The sequence below is a fragment of the Tetranychus urticae genome, chromosome 3, assembly GCF_039701765.1.
Source record: "Tetranychus urticae isolate SD_2017Ah chromosome 3, NJAU_TeUrti_SD_1.0, whole genome shotgun sequence".
In the NCBI taxonomy this organism is placed as follows: domain Eukaryota; kingdom Metazoa; phylum Arthropoda; class Arachnida; order Trombidiformes; family Tetranychidae; genus Tetranychus; species Tetranychus urticae.
This window is the reverse complement of record NC_142960.1, coordinates 1,839,400-1,860,713: the sequence shown is the minus strand read 5'-3', so window position 1 is coordinate 1,860,713 and position 21,314 is coordinate 1,839,400. Positions and strand designations below refer to the sequence as shown.

Sequence of the window (21,314 nt, the reverse complement as noted above, 5' to 3'; positions counted from 1 at the left end):
AAAGATTCAGAATCGATGGAATCCAGATAATCGCCCATCTCATGTTGGTAAAGATGATGGTGCAAGTTAAGCTGTTTGGTTAATCGATATGATTGTGTGAATGAAAACGTTCACCAGTTTTCATCAAAACTCGAGTATAATTGTCATGTAATCTCGTTAAAAGATCATGCATCAAAGAGAAAGGGAAAAAGAAAGGAAAGAAAGAAAAAAGAAATTCAAGTGAATTGAAAAAATGAAGAAATAAGTTTTGTTCAGTTTATCTCATCTCATTATGTTATTTGAATGTGATGATTGAACATGTTTTCATCAAGAATATTCCGTTCTTTCATAATGATCAGAATTTGTAAATATGATTATCATTTTTAATGAACAATTTAATTTGAGGATTGTAAAGTTGAAAAGCATGTTTAACTGAATCAAAATTTAGCATTTTATAATGATGGAGTTGGCGCAAATTGAAGGACAAATTTCATCTTGAAAACAATTGAAATAATTGAATCAAATTTTACTAAATTAATTACACTTGAAGAGGGGGAAGAAAATTTTCCGGTTTACCTGATGTAAGCGCGATTCAACGATACAGGTCAATACGGTAGATTAAACCTGGCAAAATGAAGGAAAAAGCAGGAACACATAATGACAATGAGGACAATAGAGGGAAGCAGCTGCAATTTTATTTGGTCTACATTTTTTTTTCCAGTTCTTTTGGTTGAGGTGAAAATGAAAATTCATTCAACAAAAACATCAACATCATCAACAGCTGCATAGTCAGCAGCTACTTTTATCATGACCATTTAAAATATATCTAGTCTTATGTACAGTTTCATCTCTTTCATCCTTCATCAATGTCGCATTCACCAGTATCAACACAAACCTCAACTCGACCACCATCAAGAGTGTCATGTGAATTCGATTCCTGGTACCAAGAATTGGGTATTCACTCAATTGAGGATATACCAGCAAGATGTTCAAGCCTCATCGAATGGACAAAGACAAAGCCCTTGTTCATCTTACAATTGGATCCAGTGGATAGAGCTATCCTCAGGATTGCAGGTAAATTATTCACAAAACAGTTAATTTTAACACCATTCTAATTTGATAACCCGATAATAGATGGCATAACCATTGCTTACCCATTCAACACTAAACATGACAAACCAGCAACTATCATATGATAATTGTTGCTTTACATACAATTACAGGGCTTTTCAACCCAAGTCCATTGACTTTTAATGTGAAATGATCAACAAAATTGGTTAAAAATTACCTTTTTTATTGCCAATTTTTACCGCATCTTTAGTTTAAATGAAATGACAAATGAAATGATTTCCCATTGGTGTAAAATCTGTGTTTTTTTAATGAAAAATGTGACTTGAAAATGAAAAGCTCTGTACATTTATTATATCTGTATCTTTATCATTATTTAATTTCATCTAACCACACCAAAAAGTGTCTAGTTTCATGTAAAATATTTAAGAATCAATCATGTCTAATATTACCAGGAAGCTTCTGAAAAAGAAGCATAACCAAAATAAAAGTTACATGCAATAAATTGGCATTCATTTTCAGGTAAACAAGTTGATTGCCTTTACTTTGGTACACTTGACTGATTCACCTTTTGTTTGACTGTTTATTTAAAATAATACACCTTATTACAGGTGATGATCACTGATGTACTTCTTTTGTTTTGCTAATAATTCTTAAGTATTTTACCTTTACAATTGTCCTTTACATTGACATAATTGTAATCGTTCTGAGACTTTGGTCATTATTTGAATTACCGATTGTTCATAAAATGTTACTCCTTTCCGTTGGACTTTCCCAGTTTCATTGTTGATTGTTGATTCTCCAAAAAATGTAATCTTGAATTTAGTTGAAACAGCTTTACCTCAATTTCAGGCTCGTTTAAAAAGCTATTGACAATATTTTTCACCTTAGTCTATCATGTAAATATACTTGAACCTTCCCCAAGAAAAAGCAAATTAACTTTCTTTATGTTTTATTGCATAAAGTTGATAAATTTGTTCATTTCTGCTTTTCCCAATTAAACCTTTTTACAGGGCAATCAATTGTTGAACGTTTAAATGTGGCAAGTTAATTTACAATTTGACACCATTGAATTGTTTCCTGTCAATGCTTTACTCATTCAAGCTCAACAAGTCAAACGATCTTATGTTTTGATCTCTTTGGTTTTTAATATCGTTGCGGTAATTTGATCATGTAAACTTATGCTCATTTCATGAGATGAGGAAAGTCATATTTGTAACTAGAGGCAACAACAGCAAAAAAACTTCAATGTTTGCTAACCATTAACCATTAACTATTTTGTTACCTTTCAAAGTTAAACTTAACCTCAATCTAATTGTAATCTTAATTTTCAAGTATTACAATTAGTATGTTTAGTGTTAAGTTGATCAACTGTCACCTTTTACCACCTAATATCAAGGTAATAATTCATTGGTGAGGCGAAAATTAATTTGCTTGCCGGAGACGTTCACTTGAACTGTTACTTCAACTTAACTATGACAGGTAAAGTTGAAAGTAAAATAATCTTTCATGCCGACTCAACGTCTAGACAAATTTGAAAAAATTAGACTTGATTTAACGGAAATTTTCTTGGCTTTCATTTTATATGAGTTTTATCAAATTTTAAAGCTGGTTTTGTCCAATATGGTTCTTAGTGCTGTGTAATTTGATAGTTGATTTGTCAGAGGCCAAAGTTGGTTTATCCAAATGTTCAGAGCAATTGCAGCTTAGTAATATCAAGACGAGGTCAGTCTACAGAGTTGGTGCAAAGGTCAGAAAATGAGACCAACTACAATAATTGGGGCCGTAAACCGACGAAGATGAAGCAACAGAGGTTGAAGCGTTTTAACTAGCAAAAGGATTTATCAACGATAATCGACTGCAAATTTTGACTTTTCATTGACCAGGAATTACCAAGAAAATTGATATTAAAGCTTGGAAAAGGATATAAGCAATTCAAGCCCAATTTACTGTCTAACTTTACCAGTCTTTCCTTACTGATTAAATCGCCAATTTAAAAAATTGTCAGATAAAATAGACTGAACATTGTAACCACTTGATCACCCAAAATAACCGTTCAATATTAATAGATAGAAGTGAGTTTCAGAGTTTTTATCACGATGATGGAACAGAAAAGAAACAAACAAACAACAATCATCTATGATATGCAAGTCATGATCATTCATCTGAATGTGAATCATTTTTCATCATTTCTCAATTGTTACTCATTCAATATGAACCTTACTCATTTTAAGCAAACAAATCTTTTATTCCAAGTCAAGTTAATTTTTATGAACATTAGCAATCAATAGCAATGATTGAAAATTCATCTTGAAAACAAACAACTTACCCGAGGAATCAGATTCAAACAAAATGTTGACTTGTCAAACAGTGAAATTGATATTGAAAAGGTCAAAAGAGTTTACTCTTTTTTTCAATCCAATTTTTTTACTCTCATGCTAATCACCTCAATCTTATTTCAAATAAATCACTTTGTATAACACAATTAGATAAGATTAAGCATTTAAAACTCAAGTGAACCTCCAACTCAAAAAACAAGTGTCTGAATCTCAGCAATAGTAAAAAAACGGTAGCTTGATTGATGTAAATCAAAGCAAATGTTTACAGCGATTACAATCAAATTTTTTTGCCAACAAACATTTTGGCAAAACTTTGATAGTCAAATTAAGTACAAAATTCAAGATAATTGCAAATAATTGATTAAAAGATACAATATGACAATTCGTTCATCTGATTAATCCATTTCATTTGAACATTTTGTTATATGTAACAAAAGGCTTTTATCAAATTTCTTATGCTTCATCATTTCTCAGCTAATTTCTGTTGATTTACCTGAATTACCGTGAAATAACTTTCCATGATGAATCTCATTTTACCTTGCTTACCCTACACTCATTTCAATAATTATAACCACAAGTTTCTCATCAAGTAAGAGACAATATTTTTTACAAGGATAACTTGAGAAGCAACTGAAGATTAACTTGATGATTGAAGAGAAATGATAAAAATGTTCATCAACTTTCATTACTAATGAATGATTAGTAATGATGTTGTAAAAGTTATCATTTCGCCTTGTTCACTCCTTTATCATATCTTATTCAAGAGGCGTTCCGAGTCAAGTTACACTTTGTAACGACGCTACATTTGAAACCAAGCAATTAATTATTTTTCATGTAACTAACCTAAACTGTTAACAATCAACAAATGATGAAAAGCCATATTAAGCTGTTGATTTCATTTCTTTTTACTGGTAAACACCTAATTCCATCTATAATGAATTCATCATCATTTTTGCTCTCACCATCATTTCCTTCACAGAATGAGATTTTTTGTTTCGTTTGCTGTTTTTTTTGTCCCAACAAGGGACTGACAATGAAAGCACATGATAAACTACTTCCGAATATTTTTGATTGGCTATTTTTTCCCATCTTCATTATCAGCAAAATTGCAATCAATTGTTACCTTGGTTAGTAAAAAAACGTTGAATTGTCCAAACAATCAAAATTCAAATGTAAAGGCAAAAGTGAATCAAGCCTTGAAATAACATGAATATTGATGTTTATGTAAGCGAGAGTTGATGGTTAATTGTAACGATGTATTGTGAATTTTTGCGCATCTGATTAAAAATGATGATACATCTAATCGTTCGTCATAATTCGAATATTTCATCCCCTTATCTCTCTCTTTCACTAACTAATTTTTACCTCCCCTTCTCTCCCTTTTTCCTCTCTCTCTCTCCGTATCTCATCTACTTGAAATTAAATGTCTAACAAATAATATTTACCTTGCTTTGATATGTTATTCTGTTTTTTAGATCAACCCAGTTGTTAACAATTAACAACTGTTGAAATTGTTTCTCTCTCCCTCCTTACTTTCACACTCTCACTTTTACTTCTCTCTTTCCTCTCTTCATTTATCATCATCATTTCCAATGATACAGTGACCAATACTCCCTAAATTTCACTGTTTATTTTCAACCTCTTAACACCCAAATCAAGCCACTTTTGTCATTGTTAATATGAGTGTTTTAAGTCACAGTAATTACGTTTACACATTACCAAAATGTTAGTCGTTATAACCACTTTAACACCGAAAACATTTGTTAACCTTTCAACCAGTAACTTAACCTTTAACTCACACTCTCACTATTTTCCCCTTTGTTTACAGATGAAAGAGATGAAATTCAGAAGAAAACATTCACCAAATGGGTCAACAAGCATCTTTTTAAGGCCAATCGTCGAGTTGTTGATTTATATGAAGACCTTCGTGATGGTGAAAACCTTGTTTCCTTATTGGAAGTCCTGTCGCAAGAAATACTGCCCCGTGAAAGAGGACGTATGCGTGTTCACATGCTTCAAAATGTCCAGAATGCACTTGATTTTTTAACACGTCGTCGTATAAAGCTTGTCAACATACGACCCGATGATATTGTCGATTCAAATCAAAAACTAATATTAGGACTAATTTGGACCATCATCCTTCACTATCAGGTAAATGTTTAACCAAAAACACTTAAACACAGTCAACAGTTGACTGTTAATGTTTTAGGCCTAACACAGAGGGCGATACCTTGATTGACACCGGTTAGTCATTCTGGTTACTCACTTTCAACCAGTAACTGTGTTTACCAGTTAAAATGTAACCGGTTAGGTTAGTTTAATATTTTTGTTGGACAAATTTACATTTTGTTACATATTTTTGAAATTTTTAAATTTCCCTCTAATTGTAACCCAAAAGTTACCGGTAATATGAGACACCTTTAACCAAGTAACCAGTTACTATTTACCAGTGAGTGAGACCAACAACGGTTGTTACCTAACTCCCCTTTTAACCGGGAAATTGTTGTAATTTACAATTGTTTGGCTTCTTTTTTCTTCTTAACAATGTTTTCATCTATTTTGTTATCATCCTACTTTCTTCTTCTCTTTCTTCCTTTACTTTCTCTCTTGCCTTTATCAATTCTCATCCTCCATATCATCCTTGGGTTATAAACAAAAAAGTCCTTGATAGGGAGAGAGACTTACGTTTTTATGTTTTGCTTACCTTTACCTATCTCTTTCCTCCTCATCACCTTCACTGACAACCACACATGCATAGTTAACCTTAAGATTGAAAAACTTTTCTTTCCCTTTTTTGGTTACCTTCTTTTTTCTCTTTCTTACCTTTTGGTATCTACCTTAATGTATTTTTTGTGATAATCTCAAACAAAACTTCAATCTGTAACCATCAACATCAACATCTCTCTCATCATCACATTTCAGTCATTTAGTTCTGAGATATTTTTTCAGTGTTTTTTTAGTCTCTTACAATAGTAATACCTGTTAATCAAATTGTTTAATTACCATTAACCTATATATTCCTCTAATAAGTCTTCCAATTTTTACATCTTTTTTACAACTTTTGTGCAATAATCAGCTGACTATCAACATTTTTGGCTTGAAATTGTTTTTCTTCCAATCTTCTTGATGAAAAGTTTTTATCATTTTTGTGATTCGCTTTTGTGATTTAAGCTGTTTGTGCCTTTGATTTTGTATTTTTTTATACTTGGATTTTTTACACTTACCTTTAACAACGACAACTAAAATTACCTTTTAAAACTCAAACGTAAAACTATCGAAATGTATAGTTTTATCAAAGGTCCTCGACTTTTTGTCAAAGGATCTCGTAATTCGGATGATATTGATAACATGGCCGATGTCAATGGTAACGACATGATAACCACTGGTGAGGATATTTCCAGTTCAGCCATGCATGTTGATTATCAGACGAAAACTCATTTAGCCTCAGCTTCACAAGAGTCACGGGAATTTTTCCGAAGCCAACAAAACCGAAGTGGCCTCAAGACAGTTCATACTAAACGGGTTGTCCGTAAGACTACAACGGTAACACGTAATGAGAGCAAGGAACCGGTACGTGTGATATTGATAATAATATCCGAAATTGATCTAAAAATATATTACATTTCAACAGGTTAGACAATTGAGTTTACCAGTTTTCATAATAACTGATTGAAACTTTTTCATTCAATTTTCCTTTGTATCTTTTTCTGTCAGTCATTTTCTTCCGTGTTGATTGGTCATGCTGATGATGATGTGAAAAAAAAGATCTCTATAGATGATGATGATGATGATTATAATAACGATGAAATTCCCACCCTTTTCTATTCTTTTCAATTTTCTATTGAATCAGTAATATGATGCATTAACAATTACAATTTCAATTCTTTAATTAGCTCAATACAATCAAAGTTGAATGATCATTCATATTGATGAACATCAAAAAGCGCTTCTGTAAGATTATCATTTACAGTATATCCTTGACTTTCATGAAATCCCATGAAAAGTCAACTCTATTTTCATATCAATATCTGACTCTCACCATCTTTGGAAAAATGAAAATTCCAAATTCTAAAATTACTTTGTTCCATTTTTGTCTAGACTTAACTTTACTTATATAAACCTGTGAAGAAACATTCAAAAGCAAATCTGAAAGTTCTTATAAACTCCTCTGAGCAGTTAACCAAGTATCAGCTGAATGTAAATTTGCCTCAAAATTTGAACCCAAACCCAATTTTAGTTTAACCAGAAAGAACGATATTTTTGTCATTTTCACAAAATAATAGAAAACGATTTTCCAGAAAAACTTCTGTCGCTTTGAAACTAGAGGTCAATAATTTGCCTTGAAAAGTCTTCTTTGGTCAGCTTTCATTTGACCTTTTTCTCAACATCTGCTCATCAACTATAATTACCGTCTCAACTGTCTTAATTAGAAAAATTAATGATAATCTAAACATGTTTTTGTTTACTAGCGAAATCCATTTCTAAAAATTGATTTCAAGTGGGTTTAATCACTAGCTTTGAAACTCGTTTATTTACATCTTTAGGCCAGAATCTAATGAAACCTCCTTTGCAATTTCATCTGATAAAAAAATGTTCACCCAATTCATCAAGCCTTACAATTCCGTCTTTGCTCTTGAAAAAAAACAACCAAATATGGACATGTTTTGTTTTTTTACATTTATATTAATAGGTACACAGTCGAGAGACTCGGGTTTGTCAAAATTATAAATTGATATCATTTCGGATTAAGGTTCGTTTTCAATCAAATTACCTTGTTGATGATGATGTTTCGCGGCTCTGTGTGTGTGTTTCCGTTTTTTTCAGCATTCATGTTCGCTTTTCCTTGAGCCTACTTAATTTTTTTTCTGATTTGTTTGCTTTCAATTTCATTATCAATTTTCATGGTTAAGCTTTCACTTTGAGTTATTTTTTGTCTTCATTGTTCACTGCTAATCATCCTACCTTAAGATTCAATTGAAAGCGTGGGTATTGACATCTTGCGTTTTCAACCATTAAACAATTTTTAATATTAAGTTTGTGTCCTACGTCAATTAATTATTGATAGTTTTTTGGGTTTTTCATCAATTAGATTGATTGCTGGCTTGCCGTTGCTACGCTTTTTTTGTACCTTAAATCACTGTTTGATTCAAATTTACATTTACTTTGATTATTGCATAAATGATTTGTTTTTAATTGGTACCAAAATTAAGCATTGTTTCTTGTCTTATATCAAGCATTTTGTTATGCTATTGTCTCATTGATATAATTGGTTGTAACTTATATCTTTCAAATATGTTAATGGTCTTTGTTGGGTCCTTGTAACTCGATCATTTACCTTTTAATTCTTGCTAATTCTTTAATTTCTTGTTCACCTTTTGATTGGTTTCTTTTCAGATTTCGGATATCATTCAACATGATGATAATACCACATTTAAAGAGGCTCTATTAAGATGGGCACAAAAAACAACTGAAGGATATCCTGGAGTCAAAGTAACTGATTTCACCAATAGCTGGAAGGATGGACTTGCCTTTAATGCCATTTTACATAGAAATAGGTAATTTAATATTGATTATCCAATAGATTGGTACAACCAACAAGTTGTTAGGTGAAATAAATGACGATAATCTGTTGATAATCAGATAAAAGTAATTGTTGGTTTGGGTAAATTGATTGAAAGTTGGCAAAGTCTGAATTTACTTTGAACCAATAAAAGCCAGTAATAGACAGTGTTTGACTGAAATCTTATTGAACTTGGCTTCTCAAATCTTGCATGAAAATCTAAGAATAGTTGGATTCTTTAGGTTAAACTGGTTTTAGGTTGAATGTCTGTTTCAATCAACATTGTAAATGTTTTGTTATTTTATCTGAAAATCAGATATTAGCCAAAAAGGTAACAAAAGGCAACAAAAGCCACTTAAAAAGGGTTGAATCACTTATCGATGATTTTATATTACTTTTCAATCCATTAGCAACTATGCAAATATTAATGGACTTTAATTTGAGATTTATAAAAAATGTTTTCTTAAGGTTGATCTTTTATTTGTTTAATCAGTTTGAATTGGGAATCTTTGAAAATTACATTTACTGATTACTGTTTATTATTTGTCCATTGTAGACCCGATCTTTTGGATTATCGAAACTGCTCAACACGCAATAATCGGGAAAACTTGGAAAATGCTTTCCGAATTGGTGAACGTGATCTTGGAGTTACTCGTCTTCTTGAACCTGAAGATGTTGACACCAAGAACATTGATGAGAAATCGATGATTACATACATTTCCTCTCTTTACGAGTTGTTCCCTGAACCTCCTGAACGAAATCCATATCTTGATGATGAGAAAATCCGTCGGGCTTTCAAAGACTTCCAGGAATGTTACAATAGTTTACACTCTTGGATGGTTGCCAAGGATAAAATGTTTGCCGTTCTTGGTCCAATTCCCGCTGAACCTAGAACCATTGCCACTCAAAAACAACAATGCCAAGTTATCCGAGAAGAGTTCAAATCTCAAGAGAAGTCACTTCAAAGGTTTGATGATTGCGGTGAAATTTGTAAACGGCTTTTGGAGCGTTCAAGTATTGAGTACAAAGAAGTTGATGATCAAATGGCCGAAATTCATGAACACTGGAATAGGCTTTTGGATCAACTGTCTGGTCGTGAAAGGGCCTTATCTGTTGCTAGTGATGCTGCCAGTCGATACCAACAAAAGTTAGCTACTTTAACCCAATGGTTGGAGAAGAGTGAACATCGTTTGGTGACTTTGTCCTCAATTCCAAGTGACAAGGATCGTATACGACAGAGAATCTCTGAACATCGTGCATTCCATCGCGATATCTTAAACCACAAACATGATTTCGATGATCTAACAGAAACTGCTCAGAATCTCATGAGTTCAATTGGTGATGATGAAGCTAGAGTGGTTACTAGCCAAGTGCGTGGAGTTACTGATAGGTATGCTAAACTCATCAAAGACAGTGAAAACTTATCACATGAACTGTCTGAAAGTCATGATAGTTGTGCCTTCAATGAGACTCTATTAAGATGGGCTCAAAGGACCACTGAAGGATATCCTGGAGTTAAAGTTACCGATTTCACCAACAGTTGGAAGGACGGACTTGCCTTTAATGCCATTTTACATAGAAACAGGTAATTACGAATTTGACTTTTTAATAAGTCGACACAATTTAATTTAATGACACACAAAAGGCAAACTAAACCAGGTTGTCGCATGAAGTTACTTATTTCAGATAAGAATAGTTAAAGTGTTTCAATAGAGTTATGCTTTCAATTTGGTTGTCATAAGATTGCATGCGAACTTCTTTGTTGTCAATTTAAATGAAGTACGAAATTCACTTGCTGATTATATTTCAGTAAATTGTAATTATGCTCTAAAATTTAGACTATCAAAAATTTTAGTTTGAATTTAATTATCTTTTAGTGTTGACTGCGAGTTATAATTTTCAACCTGAAACTCAAATTGTTAAAATGAATGTTTCTTCCTATCAATAGCAGTTTTAATGATTATGTTAGTGCAATTAGAGTCTATGAAGCTATGTTTTATCATATCTTGCTTTATAAATAAACCAACAATTAAAGGGTTGATTAAATGCTTATAACTTATAACTATTGTGAACAAAATCAATTGTGACAATCTAGTTAAAATGTTTCACTCCTATTGTCTGACTGAACTCATAATTTGCTTTTTTGCAGAGTAAAAAGCTTTTTTCATTTCAATTGATTTCGGTTAAAGTCATTGATTGATCACTTTTTGAAACTGAGAAAATGGCAGATAATTAACACATTAATAGTGCAAATACTGTTAATCAGAACAAACTTGTTCTCGCAGTTTCAATATGTTAGTAAAATAAATAATAAACTATGTGGAAAATGCGAGAAATTGATTTTGACGCTATTTTGTAACGAATGACAGAAATCACGATTTGTTAGTTAAATTACTGGGCAATGATGAGGGTATCATGAACATCTACAGTTAACTAATCACTAAGTACTTTAAAGAAACTGGTTTTGTCTGCGATTTTTGATAGATTGACGTGAAAGTGGCTTCAACTTTGTAAATGTTTTGTTGTTTTATTTGTTAATAAGCTTTTGACCATAAAGGTAACATAGGAACAAGAACAAAAAGGCAATTTGAGTTTAATATCATGCTGAGCCATGTTTTTCTTGAGCAAGTTCAATAGCCTTTACTGACCAGTCATGAAAAAATATTAACCTGAAACTCAACTTTCGTAGTAATAGCAAAAATTTGGGAATATTGAGTTAAATTGAAACTTAATAACTTTTGTTTGCTCAATTGGTTTGAGTTTTGCTTATATTTTTGCGAATCTTTATTGCTTGAAAAATTATTTACATTTATTTATCTCTTTTAATTTTAGACCTGATCTTTTGGATTATCGAGACTGCTCAGGCCGTAGTAACCGTGATAATTTGGAAAATGCTTTCCGAATTGGTGAACGTGATCTTAGAATCAAGCGGGTTTTACAACCTGAAGAGGTTGACAGTAAAAATGTTGACGAGAAAGGAATGATTAAATACCTCACCTCTTTGTATGAAATGTTTCCCGAACCTCCAAAACGCAATCCATATCTTGATGATGAGAAAATCCGTCGGGCTTTCAAAGACTTCCAGGAATGTTACAATAGTTTACACTCTTGGATGGTTGCCAAGGATAAAATGTTTGCCGTTCTTGGTCCAATTCCCGCTGAACCTAGAATCATTACTACCCAAAGACAACAATGCCAAGTTATCCGAGAAGAGTTCAATACTCAGAAGAAAGCACTTCAAAGATTTGATGATTGCGGTGAAATCTGTAAACGCCTTTTGGAGCGTTCAAGTATGGAATATAAGCAAGTTGATGATCAAATGGCCGACATTCATGACCATTGGAATAAACTTCTAGATCAACTTTCTGGTCGCGAAAGGGCCTTATCTGTTGCTAGTGATGCTGCCAGTAAATATCAGCAAAAGATATCTGCACTTACCCAATGGTTGGAGAAGAGTGAACATCGTTTAATGTCTTTGTCTGCCATTCCAACCGATAAAGAGCAAATAAGACAGAGAATCTCGGAACATCGTGCTCTTCATAGAGACATCTTAAGTAAAAAGCACGATTTTGAAGATCTAACAGAAATTGCTCAGAATCTCATGAGCTTGATTGGTGATGATGAAGCTCAAAATGTTGTTAGTCGACTTCGAGATGTTACCGATAGATACGCTAAGCTCATCAAAGACAGTGAAAACTTAGCACATGAATTAACTGATAGTGTTGAGAGTAAAGCTTTCAACGAAGCTCTATTAAGATGGGCTCAAAGAACTACCGAAGGATATCCTGGAGTTAAAGTTACCGATTTCACAAACAGTTGGAAGGACGGACTTGCCTTTAATGCCATTTTACATAGAAACAGGTAATTTTATTTCGATCATATAATAATTTTGCTCAACTGAAAAATTGCTAGCGGAACTGATTTGTTCCTAATCTTCATTATTTGAGCAATTAAATTGTTTCATGTCTACTTCGTCTATTGTAAAATCAAGGTAATAGGCAATAGTTTTTTTTGATGATCAGGTGAAAGTTATTGTTTATTTTGATGAATTGACTGAAAATTTTTAGGAGAAGCAAAATCAAGCTGTTAAATGAAAAGTTGTTTTGTAAGCTTATTGTTTGTTTTAAATTTTCAGGTTTATTTTTTAAAAATTTTACTCTTCTCAATGTTTACAAAAAAATGAAGTTAAACAGTTTGAAAAATGTTTGGTCATGAAATGCAAAGCTTCAAATGACTTATTTGAAATCAGTAAAGGAGTACAAGTTTCAATTATGAAGAGAGTTAGACCGAAAACTTTCTTACATCTTGCATGAAAGCTTAATAGTTGGAAACTTTAAATGAAACTGGTTTGGTCGTTTGTTGGTTTGACTTGAAAATGCCATTAACTTGCAAATGCTGTGTTAGACAAAAATCAGACATTGACCAAAAGGTAACAGAAATACAACAACAAGGTAAAAAGCAGCTTGTGTTGCTTTAGCATAATCATTATCATGCTAAACCATGTTTTCTAGAGGAAGTAAAATTACCTTTTTTGACGGCCTAGACAAACTTGAAACCAATTAATTGTGATACATAATGTGGTAAAAATAATCTTTGGTCAGATCATGTTGCATTTGGAATTTTGGTAGAAAAAATAATTTCTACTTTTATGCTGATCCATTTTTAAAAGACATTTACTAACATTGAATATTTTATCTCTACTTTAGACCTGATCTGTTGGATTATCGAGCTTGCTCAAACCGTGATAATCGAGGCAACTTAGAAAATGCTTTCCGAATTGGTGAACGAGATCTCGGCGTTAAGCGTACTTTGGAACCCTCAGAGGTTGACAGCAACAATGTTGACGAGAAGGCGATGATTAAATACATTGCCAATCTATATGAGCTGTTCCCTGAACCTCCCAGAAGGAATCCATATCTTGACGATGAAAAAATTCGTCAGGCTTTCAAAGACTTCCAGGATTGTTACAATAGTTTACATTCTTGGATGGTTGCTAAGGATAAAATGTTTGCTGTTCTTGGTCCAATTCCTGCTGAACCAAGAATCATTGCCAATCAAAAACAACAATGCCAAGTTATCCGAGAAGAATTCAGAACTCAAGAAAAGGCACTCCAAAGGTTTGATGATTGTGGGGATATTTGTAAGCGTCTGTTGGATCGATCAAGTATGGAGTACAAGCAAGTTGATGATCAAATGGCCGACATTCATGAACATTGGGACAGGCTTTTGGATCAATTATCAGAACGAGAAAGAACCCTTTCCATTGCCAGTGATGCTGCTAGTAAATATCATCAAAAAATTGCTGCCCTCACCCAGTGGTTGGACAATAGTGAACATCGTTTAATGTCTTTGTCTACAATTCCAACTGATCAAGATCAAATCAGGCAAAGAATCTCGGAGCATCGCGCTCTCCACCTTGACATTTTAAGTAAAAAGCACGACTTTGAAGATCTAACAGAAATTGCTCAGAATCTCATGAGCTTGATTGGTGATGATGAAGCTCAAATGGTTGTTGACCGACTTCGAGGAGTTACTGATAGATACGCTAAGCTTGTTGAGGACAGTGAAAACTTTTTACACCTGTTGTCTGATTATCATGAAAGCTTGGGTTCTTTCGTTCTTAGTTTTGAGGATATTCTGGCATGGATTGAAGAAATTGACTCACGACTAGATCGATTCCGTGCATTAAGCGTCTACCTGGATAAATTGCGTGAACAACTTGATGAGTTGGACGAAATTAATGAAGAAATTGAAGAACATCAAAAGCAAATTATCGAAGTCAACAATACTGGACAAGAAGTGATGAAACATGCCTCTGGAGGCGATGCAATACAAATCAAGGAAAAATTGAATGCACTTAATGCCAGATATGATGAATTAGCTAACAAAGCTTCTGAAAAATTGAGACAAGCTCAAGATGCTTTACCTTTGTGTGATAACTTCCATTCAGCTCATGATCGTCTCAATACTTGGATGGATGAATCTGAGCGAGCTCTTAAATCCTCTGCTTCTCTTAGTCTTAATGTTCAAGAAGCAACCATCCAACGATTGGAAGCTGAACTACCAAAATATCGTTCACTTCTTGAACAAATCAACCATCTTGGTCCACAATTAGGTGCAATCTCTCCTGGTCAAGGTGCAGCTGCTGTTGACAACATGGTTAACCGAGCTAACCGACGATTTGAAGCTATCTGTGAACAAATTCAAATTATTAGCCGACAAAATGAGCTTGAAAATGCCTCACTTCGTTTAGGCCAATTCCGCCACGCTTTGGATGAATTTTTAACATGGATGAGTCGAACTGAAATGGCTCTTGATGAAATTAAACCAACATTTGCTGATGCTCAAGTGATAGAAGTTGACACTGCCAAACTCAAGGTTCTTATTAATGACATTGCTGCTCATCAAACTAATGTTGATACCCTTAATCGTGCTGGAAAAATGTTGATTGAATCTGATCGTGGAAGTGAAGAGGCTAGTGCCACTGCAGCTGAGCTGAATAAGCTAAACACAAGATGGCAACAACTTCAAGATAAGGCTGCTCAACGACAACGAGAACTTGAAGATATTCTCAAAGAGGTTATGGCATTTAATCAAGAGATTCAAGATCTACTCATGTGGCTTAGTGACATTGATGGTCAATTTGTTGCCTCTAAACCTGTTGGTGGGCTACCTGAAACAGCTCGAGAGCAATTGAACCGATTCATGGAGTTGTACAGTGAATTGGATGTTAATCGCCATAAATTGGAGTCAGTTTTAAAACAAGGCCAAGAATATTTGAAGAAAGCCCCTGAAAGTAACACACCTACACTTCAACACAACTTGAAGACTCTCAAAACTCGATGGGACAGTATTCTTAATAGAGCCAATGACCGTAAAATCAAACTTGAAATTGCTCTTAGAGAGGCAACCGAGTTCCATGAAGCAGTACAAGAATTTGTTGAATGGTTATCATCAGCTGAAAAATACTTAAACAATATGGGACCCGTTAGCTTAGTAATGGAGCATATTTTACCCCAAATTGAAGAGCACAAAAATTTCCAAAAAGATGTTTCAAATCACAGAGAAACTATGCTTAATCTGGACAAAAAGGGAACTCATCTTAAATATTTCAGTCAAAAACAAGATGTTATCATCATCAAGAATCTTTTGGTTAGTGTGCAACACCGTTGGGAACGTGTTGTTGGTAAAGCTGCCGAAAGAACTCGAGCTTTGGATCGAGGCTACAAAGAAGCCAGAGAGTTCCATGATGCTTGGTCTAGTTTAATCAGTTGGTTGAAAAATGCTGAAGAGCAACTTGACAACTACCAACCTGCTGGAAATGATCCTGAAAGGATTAAATTACACCTTATGAAACACAAAGAATTCCAAAGAGCATTGGGAGCCAAACAATCAACTTACGATGCTACTATTAAATTGGGCCGAACATTGAAAGATAAATGTCCTAAGTCTGATGTTCCTATCTTGAATGACATGATTGAAGAGTTGAAACAACGTTGGAACTCTGCTTGTGCCAAATCTGTGGATCGTCAAAGAAAATTAGAAGAAGCTCTTCTCTTCTCTGGTCAATTTAAAGACGCTGTTCAAGCTCTTATTGATTGGCTTGATAAAGCTAAAGGTCGCCTTGGTTTGGATAGACTTCATGGTGATTTAGATACTGTAACAGTTTTGGTTGAACAACACAGAGCATTCCAAGATGATTTAAAGAGTCGACAGAAAAACATGACTACAGTCAAGAAAACTGCCAATGATCTTCTTGATTCAGCTACTCCATCTGATGCAGCTTTGATTAGAGAGCAACTTGTCACTCTTGATTCTCGATGGGAAGAGGTTGTTAGGATGAGTGACGCCAAACAAAGATGTTTAGAGGCAGCTTTGAAACAGGCCGAGGAATTACATAAAGCAGTTCATCAAAATCTTGAATGGTTATCCGATGCTGAAATGAAATTACGAAATGCCGGACCATTACCAGATGATGAAGAAACTACTAAACAGCAAATTACTGAACATGAAATGTTTATTAGAGAAATGTCCAAACAAGAGGTTAACAAAGATTCAACCATCTCATTAGCCGAAGATATTCTTGCCAAATGTCACCCTGATGCTGTTTCTGTGATTCGTCACTGGATTACCATTATTCAATCAAGATGGGAAGAGATTTCCAATTGGGCTAAACAAAGAGAAGCAAAATTGAAGGAACATTTGAGATCATTGAGAGATCTCATGAGTATTCTTGAAGAGTTACTTGCTTGGCTCAGGAAAGCTGAAGCTGACCTTTTGGCTGCCGAATCTGAGCCACTTCCAGATGATATTGAATCTCTTGAGGGATTAATTGAAGAGCATCAAAAGTTCATCGATGAAATGAGTGCAAAACAACCTGAAGTTGAAAGAGTTACCAAAGCTTCCTCTACCGTACCAAAATCAAAATCAAGTGACGTTAAAGGAAGACGTTCAACCTCAAAAACTCGAGACTCTTCAATCAACTCTCGGGCTGGAAGTGAACCTGAAATTAAGAATCCAAAAGCTCGTGAATTGGTCGAGAAATGGCGAAATGTTTGGCTGTTAGCTATGGAAAGAATGAGACGACTTCAAGATAAACTTGATTATATTCGTGAAGTTGAAAGAGTGAAAAACTTTGATTTCGATGAATGGCGACGACGATTTTTGGGCTGGATGAACAACAAGAAAGCTCGAGTAATGGACTTTTTCCGAAAAATTGACAAAGATAATGACGGCAAAGTTACTCAAGAAGATTTCATCGAAGGATTCCTTGCCTCTAAATTCCCTACCTCACGTCTTGAAATGGAACGAGTTGCACCGATCTTTGATCGTAACAGCGATGGTTTCATTGATCACAAGGAATATCTCGAGACTCTTCGCCCTGACCGTGATTTACCAAAGACTGAGGCTGAAATCATCCAAGATGAGGTTCAACGACAAGTGGCTAAATGTACTTGTGTTCATCGATACAAAGTGTTCCAAGTTGGCGAAGGAAAATACCGAGTAAGATTGATCTTAACCAACAGCTGGTCAACCATTTTTTTGTAAATTAATTTTACTAATTAATATTTTCATTTCTCATTCTTTTCATTTTAGTTTGGTGACTCACAAAAACTCCGACTTGTTCGTATTTTGAGAAGTACTGTAATGGTTCGAGTCGGTGGTGGTTGGGTTTCTCTTGATGAATTCCTAATCAAAAACGATCCTTGCCGAGGTAAATTACAAAATCAAATTGATTACTTTGCCAGACAAAATCGCAGAGTTGCCTCTTTACAATATTTACAACCTAATCTTAACCCAATATAGACTTTATAAGTCGATTTTTGTTCAACATTAAGTTTATGATTTTGCATGATTTTAACGCATGTTTTATTTTTTCATTTTTTTCTGCGTTTTTATCGTTTTGTTCATTGAAATGATTACACTCCTTCATGACAATCATGATTATCCAAATCACACCCTTTGCACACTGTAAATTGCTCGTTGCTTTGAGTAGCTAAAGGACGCACGAACGTAGAGCTTCGAGAGCAATTTATCTTAGCTGATGGCGTTAGCCAAGGCATGGCTGCATTCAAATCCAAGCCCGTAATCAATCCAAAGACAGGCGCTATATCGACTGTCGGTCCAATCATCAAGGTTTGTAAATTACTAAATTAGATGAAAATGAAATGTTATCTATTTTTAATTTATTGCATCTCATTTTTTGATTACAATTTATCTTTGCCTTTAATATTTGCCTTATTTGAATTTCGTTTCTATGATTGCCGTTTTTTATGATTTGCTTAAAACCAATAACTTCAGGAAGCTCAAGAAGGACCACCAAAAGTTGCCAAAAGATGGATGTTTTAACTTATTAAATGATAAAATTTTGTCAACAAAAAAATAATTTTGACTGAGAAACAATTTTTAACCAAATACGTTTTTTATGTTTTAAAATCATTTTCCAACAAATGACGCTTTTGTACTTAGATTTTGTAGCTTTCCTCACTTGATTTGCACTGAAAACAAACCCACCCACAAATGTGCCAAAAATTACAATTTCATTTTCTATTCTAATCACTCCAAGACTCTATTCATTTTTGCGATTGAACTTGATCTCAACCCAATCTTAAAATTTCATCATCTAAACATGCCAAGTTTGAATTATAACAAGGTTGCTTTAGCATGACATAATTGTAAGAGTTGCACACTTAATTGTTATGAATAATCTGATAATAAACAGTAGGTTAAACAGCTGTTATAATTCATAACTAATACCATGACTAACTTGATTTGTTGATTTCTTTCTCTCTCTCTCTCATTTCCTCAATCCTTTTCATTGTCAATCTTATTCGAATCCTAAATAAAACACTAAACCAACCAAATGTTCAGATTGTCTGGACTTGGAATACTTTTTACCCTGTCCAAGATGCCTACCGGTCCAGGGAATTCCTGCATTCCCAGAATATTATCGACCGTTGGCTCCTGATTACAATTCAAAGATTCCCGTACCCATACTTTCATTGGTAACTACCTCTAAGAATCTAACTCATTAATCAAGTCTTCATTATCAGCCTTTAATGGCAATTTCGGCATTTCCTGGAAACGTTATTCTTTGACAATTTAATCGCAATCTTTTAAAACATTTTTCAAGCAAAATACTAATATTTTTTTTTCTTTTTTCCAATCAAAATTTAGATTCGAGAAAAAACCCAACTCAGTGTGCCCATGTCGCGTTCATACCGTTTTGGAGGCTCTACAAGTGATTGTAGCTTCAGTGACACTGACAGTGGATCCAAATCTCGACCAGGAAGCCGAATGGCCGTTGAAAAGTGAATGAATCAACGTCGTAACCAAACCAAAACTCTAATGCAAGCTATTAACAACAAAAAAAAATGATCTACTAATAAATGAAACGATGGCAGGCAAAAAGCGCAATTGTATAGATAAAGAAATACCTCCAAGGAAAAGTTCACCAACAAATATAAATACTAATCTTATACTAAATGTAATAAATTGTACAACCCATGAATGTGTACACAAAGAAAGCAAAAAATGCACGAAAAAATAACTTAACTTTACAAAAGTTAATCAAATATTAAAACATGTACCTTAGATTTTGTTTAATGTATCATCTTTTGCAAAAGCAAACCTCAACAACAATTACCTAACAATTTGACAATAGACATTTTGTAAGCTCTCACACACAAAAAAAACACCAAATCAAATTGTAATTAAAGTTACCCCAAAAAAACACTAAACACTTGTCGATGTAATGTTCATTTAAATGGTGAAAAAGCTCGGAAAGGTTTGGGTTACCTTTAGGATTCGGATGGAGGGAATGAAGATGAACAAATAAAGAGTCCAATTTTGGCTTAAATGCAATTCTAACGTGATATTTAATTTCCATGAGCCATGTAATGAAAATATTATTACTTTATATTGACTTTAATACCTTTGAGAGTAAAGTGACTTGTTGTTTATGAGTTTAATCAATAATTGATCAGTAGACATGTAAAGAGACTCACAAAAGTCACCTTTAAACGGTCTTCAGCTTAAATTGATTCACTTTTTGTACAATTTACAGCAAAATGCTTTTCAATGCTTTTCAACAATTATCATTACAGTTGATCATTAGTTGATTAAATGTCTCGCAGCGAATCAATTATTTAATCATTATTAATACTCAAATAGTTGGTTGAAAATAAAACAACAACAAAATAAAAGGCAAACCTGCAAATTAATAGGCAAATACAATGAAAAACAAAACCTAAAAAAGCAACTTTGAGAAATGATTGTTTGTATATCTTTGTATTTCTGGGTTTAATATTTTGAGGTTTTTTTTCAATAAATTTATGGTAATTACTTCGATAACTGTTAATGACTGTTCAAATGTTGTTTCATTGATCGTTTTATTGAAATGGATTTCAAGTTGTCTCTTTAATCATCATCATTATTAACTAAAGGGTGTAACACTTAAAAAGGCACAAATGAAGGAGGTAACAAGAAAGCTAATCTTACCTTAATCACAAAATTTGACGATATTGATTAAGATAATAATGAAGCAACAGAGACAATGAAACCAAAACCTAATCTGTTGCTTCGAAATCTTCATTATTATCTTAAGCGATGTCACCAAATTTTGTGATTAAGGTAAGATATGCTTTCTTGTTACCTCCTTCATTTGTGCCTTTTTAAGTGTTACACCCTTTACATCAACGGTATATTCACCACTGTTGTCAACCATTAACTTACAAACCTTGGCTTAGGAAATGTTTTGTTTTCCTTTTCTTTTCCAAGATTTGCTTTAATCAAGATTAACAAGTTATTGATCTGCGGTCTAATTGTGATCAAATAGTCAAGATGATCAGGATAATGATAAAGAAAAG

General features: G+C 33.6%; 1 protein-coding gene across 12 annotated transcripts; it reads left to right on the top strand.

Annotated features, from left to right (window-relative positions):
• Positions 1-641: 641 nt before the first annotated feature.
• Positions 642-20,186, top strand: LOC107365836 (microtubule-actin cross-linking factor 1, isoforms 6/7). 12 transcript variants are annotated; one of them, XM_015933402.3, is made up of 10 exons: positions 714-1,053; positions 5,215-5,537; positions 8,077-8,136; positions 8,781-8,941; positions 9,503-10,531; positions 11,779-12,807; positions 13,653-17,949; positions 18,043-18,160; positions 19,318-19,451; positions 19,624-20,186. In XM_015933402.3, exons 1-10 carry the CDS (start codon positions 846-848, stop codon positions 19,759-19,761), a joined length of 7,497 nt encoding a protein of 2,498 aa, XP_015788888.2. In that variant the 5' UTR covers positions 714-845; the 3' UTR covers positions 19,762-20,186. The 12 variants fall into 12 exon arrangements, with proteins under 12 accessions (XP_089125941.1, XP_015788889.2, XP_015788888.2 ...); XM_015933401.3 differs by lacking the exon at positions 19,318-19,451 and adding an exon at positions 18,443-18,582; XM_015933404.3 differs by lacking the exons at positions 19,318-19,451; positions 19,624-20,186 and adding exons at positions 18,443-18,582; positions 18,748-19,002.
• The last annotated feature ends 1,128 nt before the right edge of the window (positions 20,187-21,314 follow it).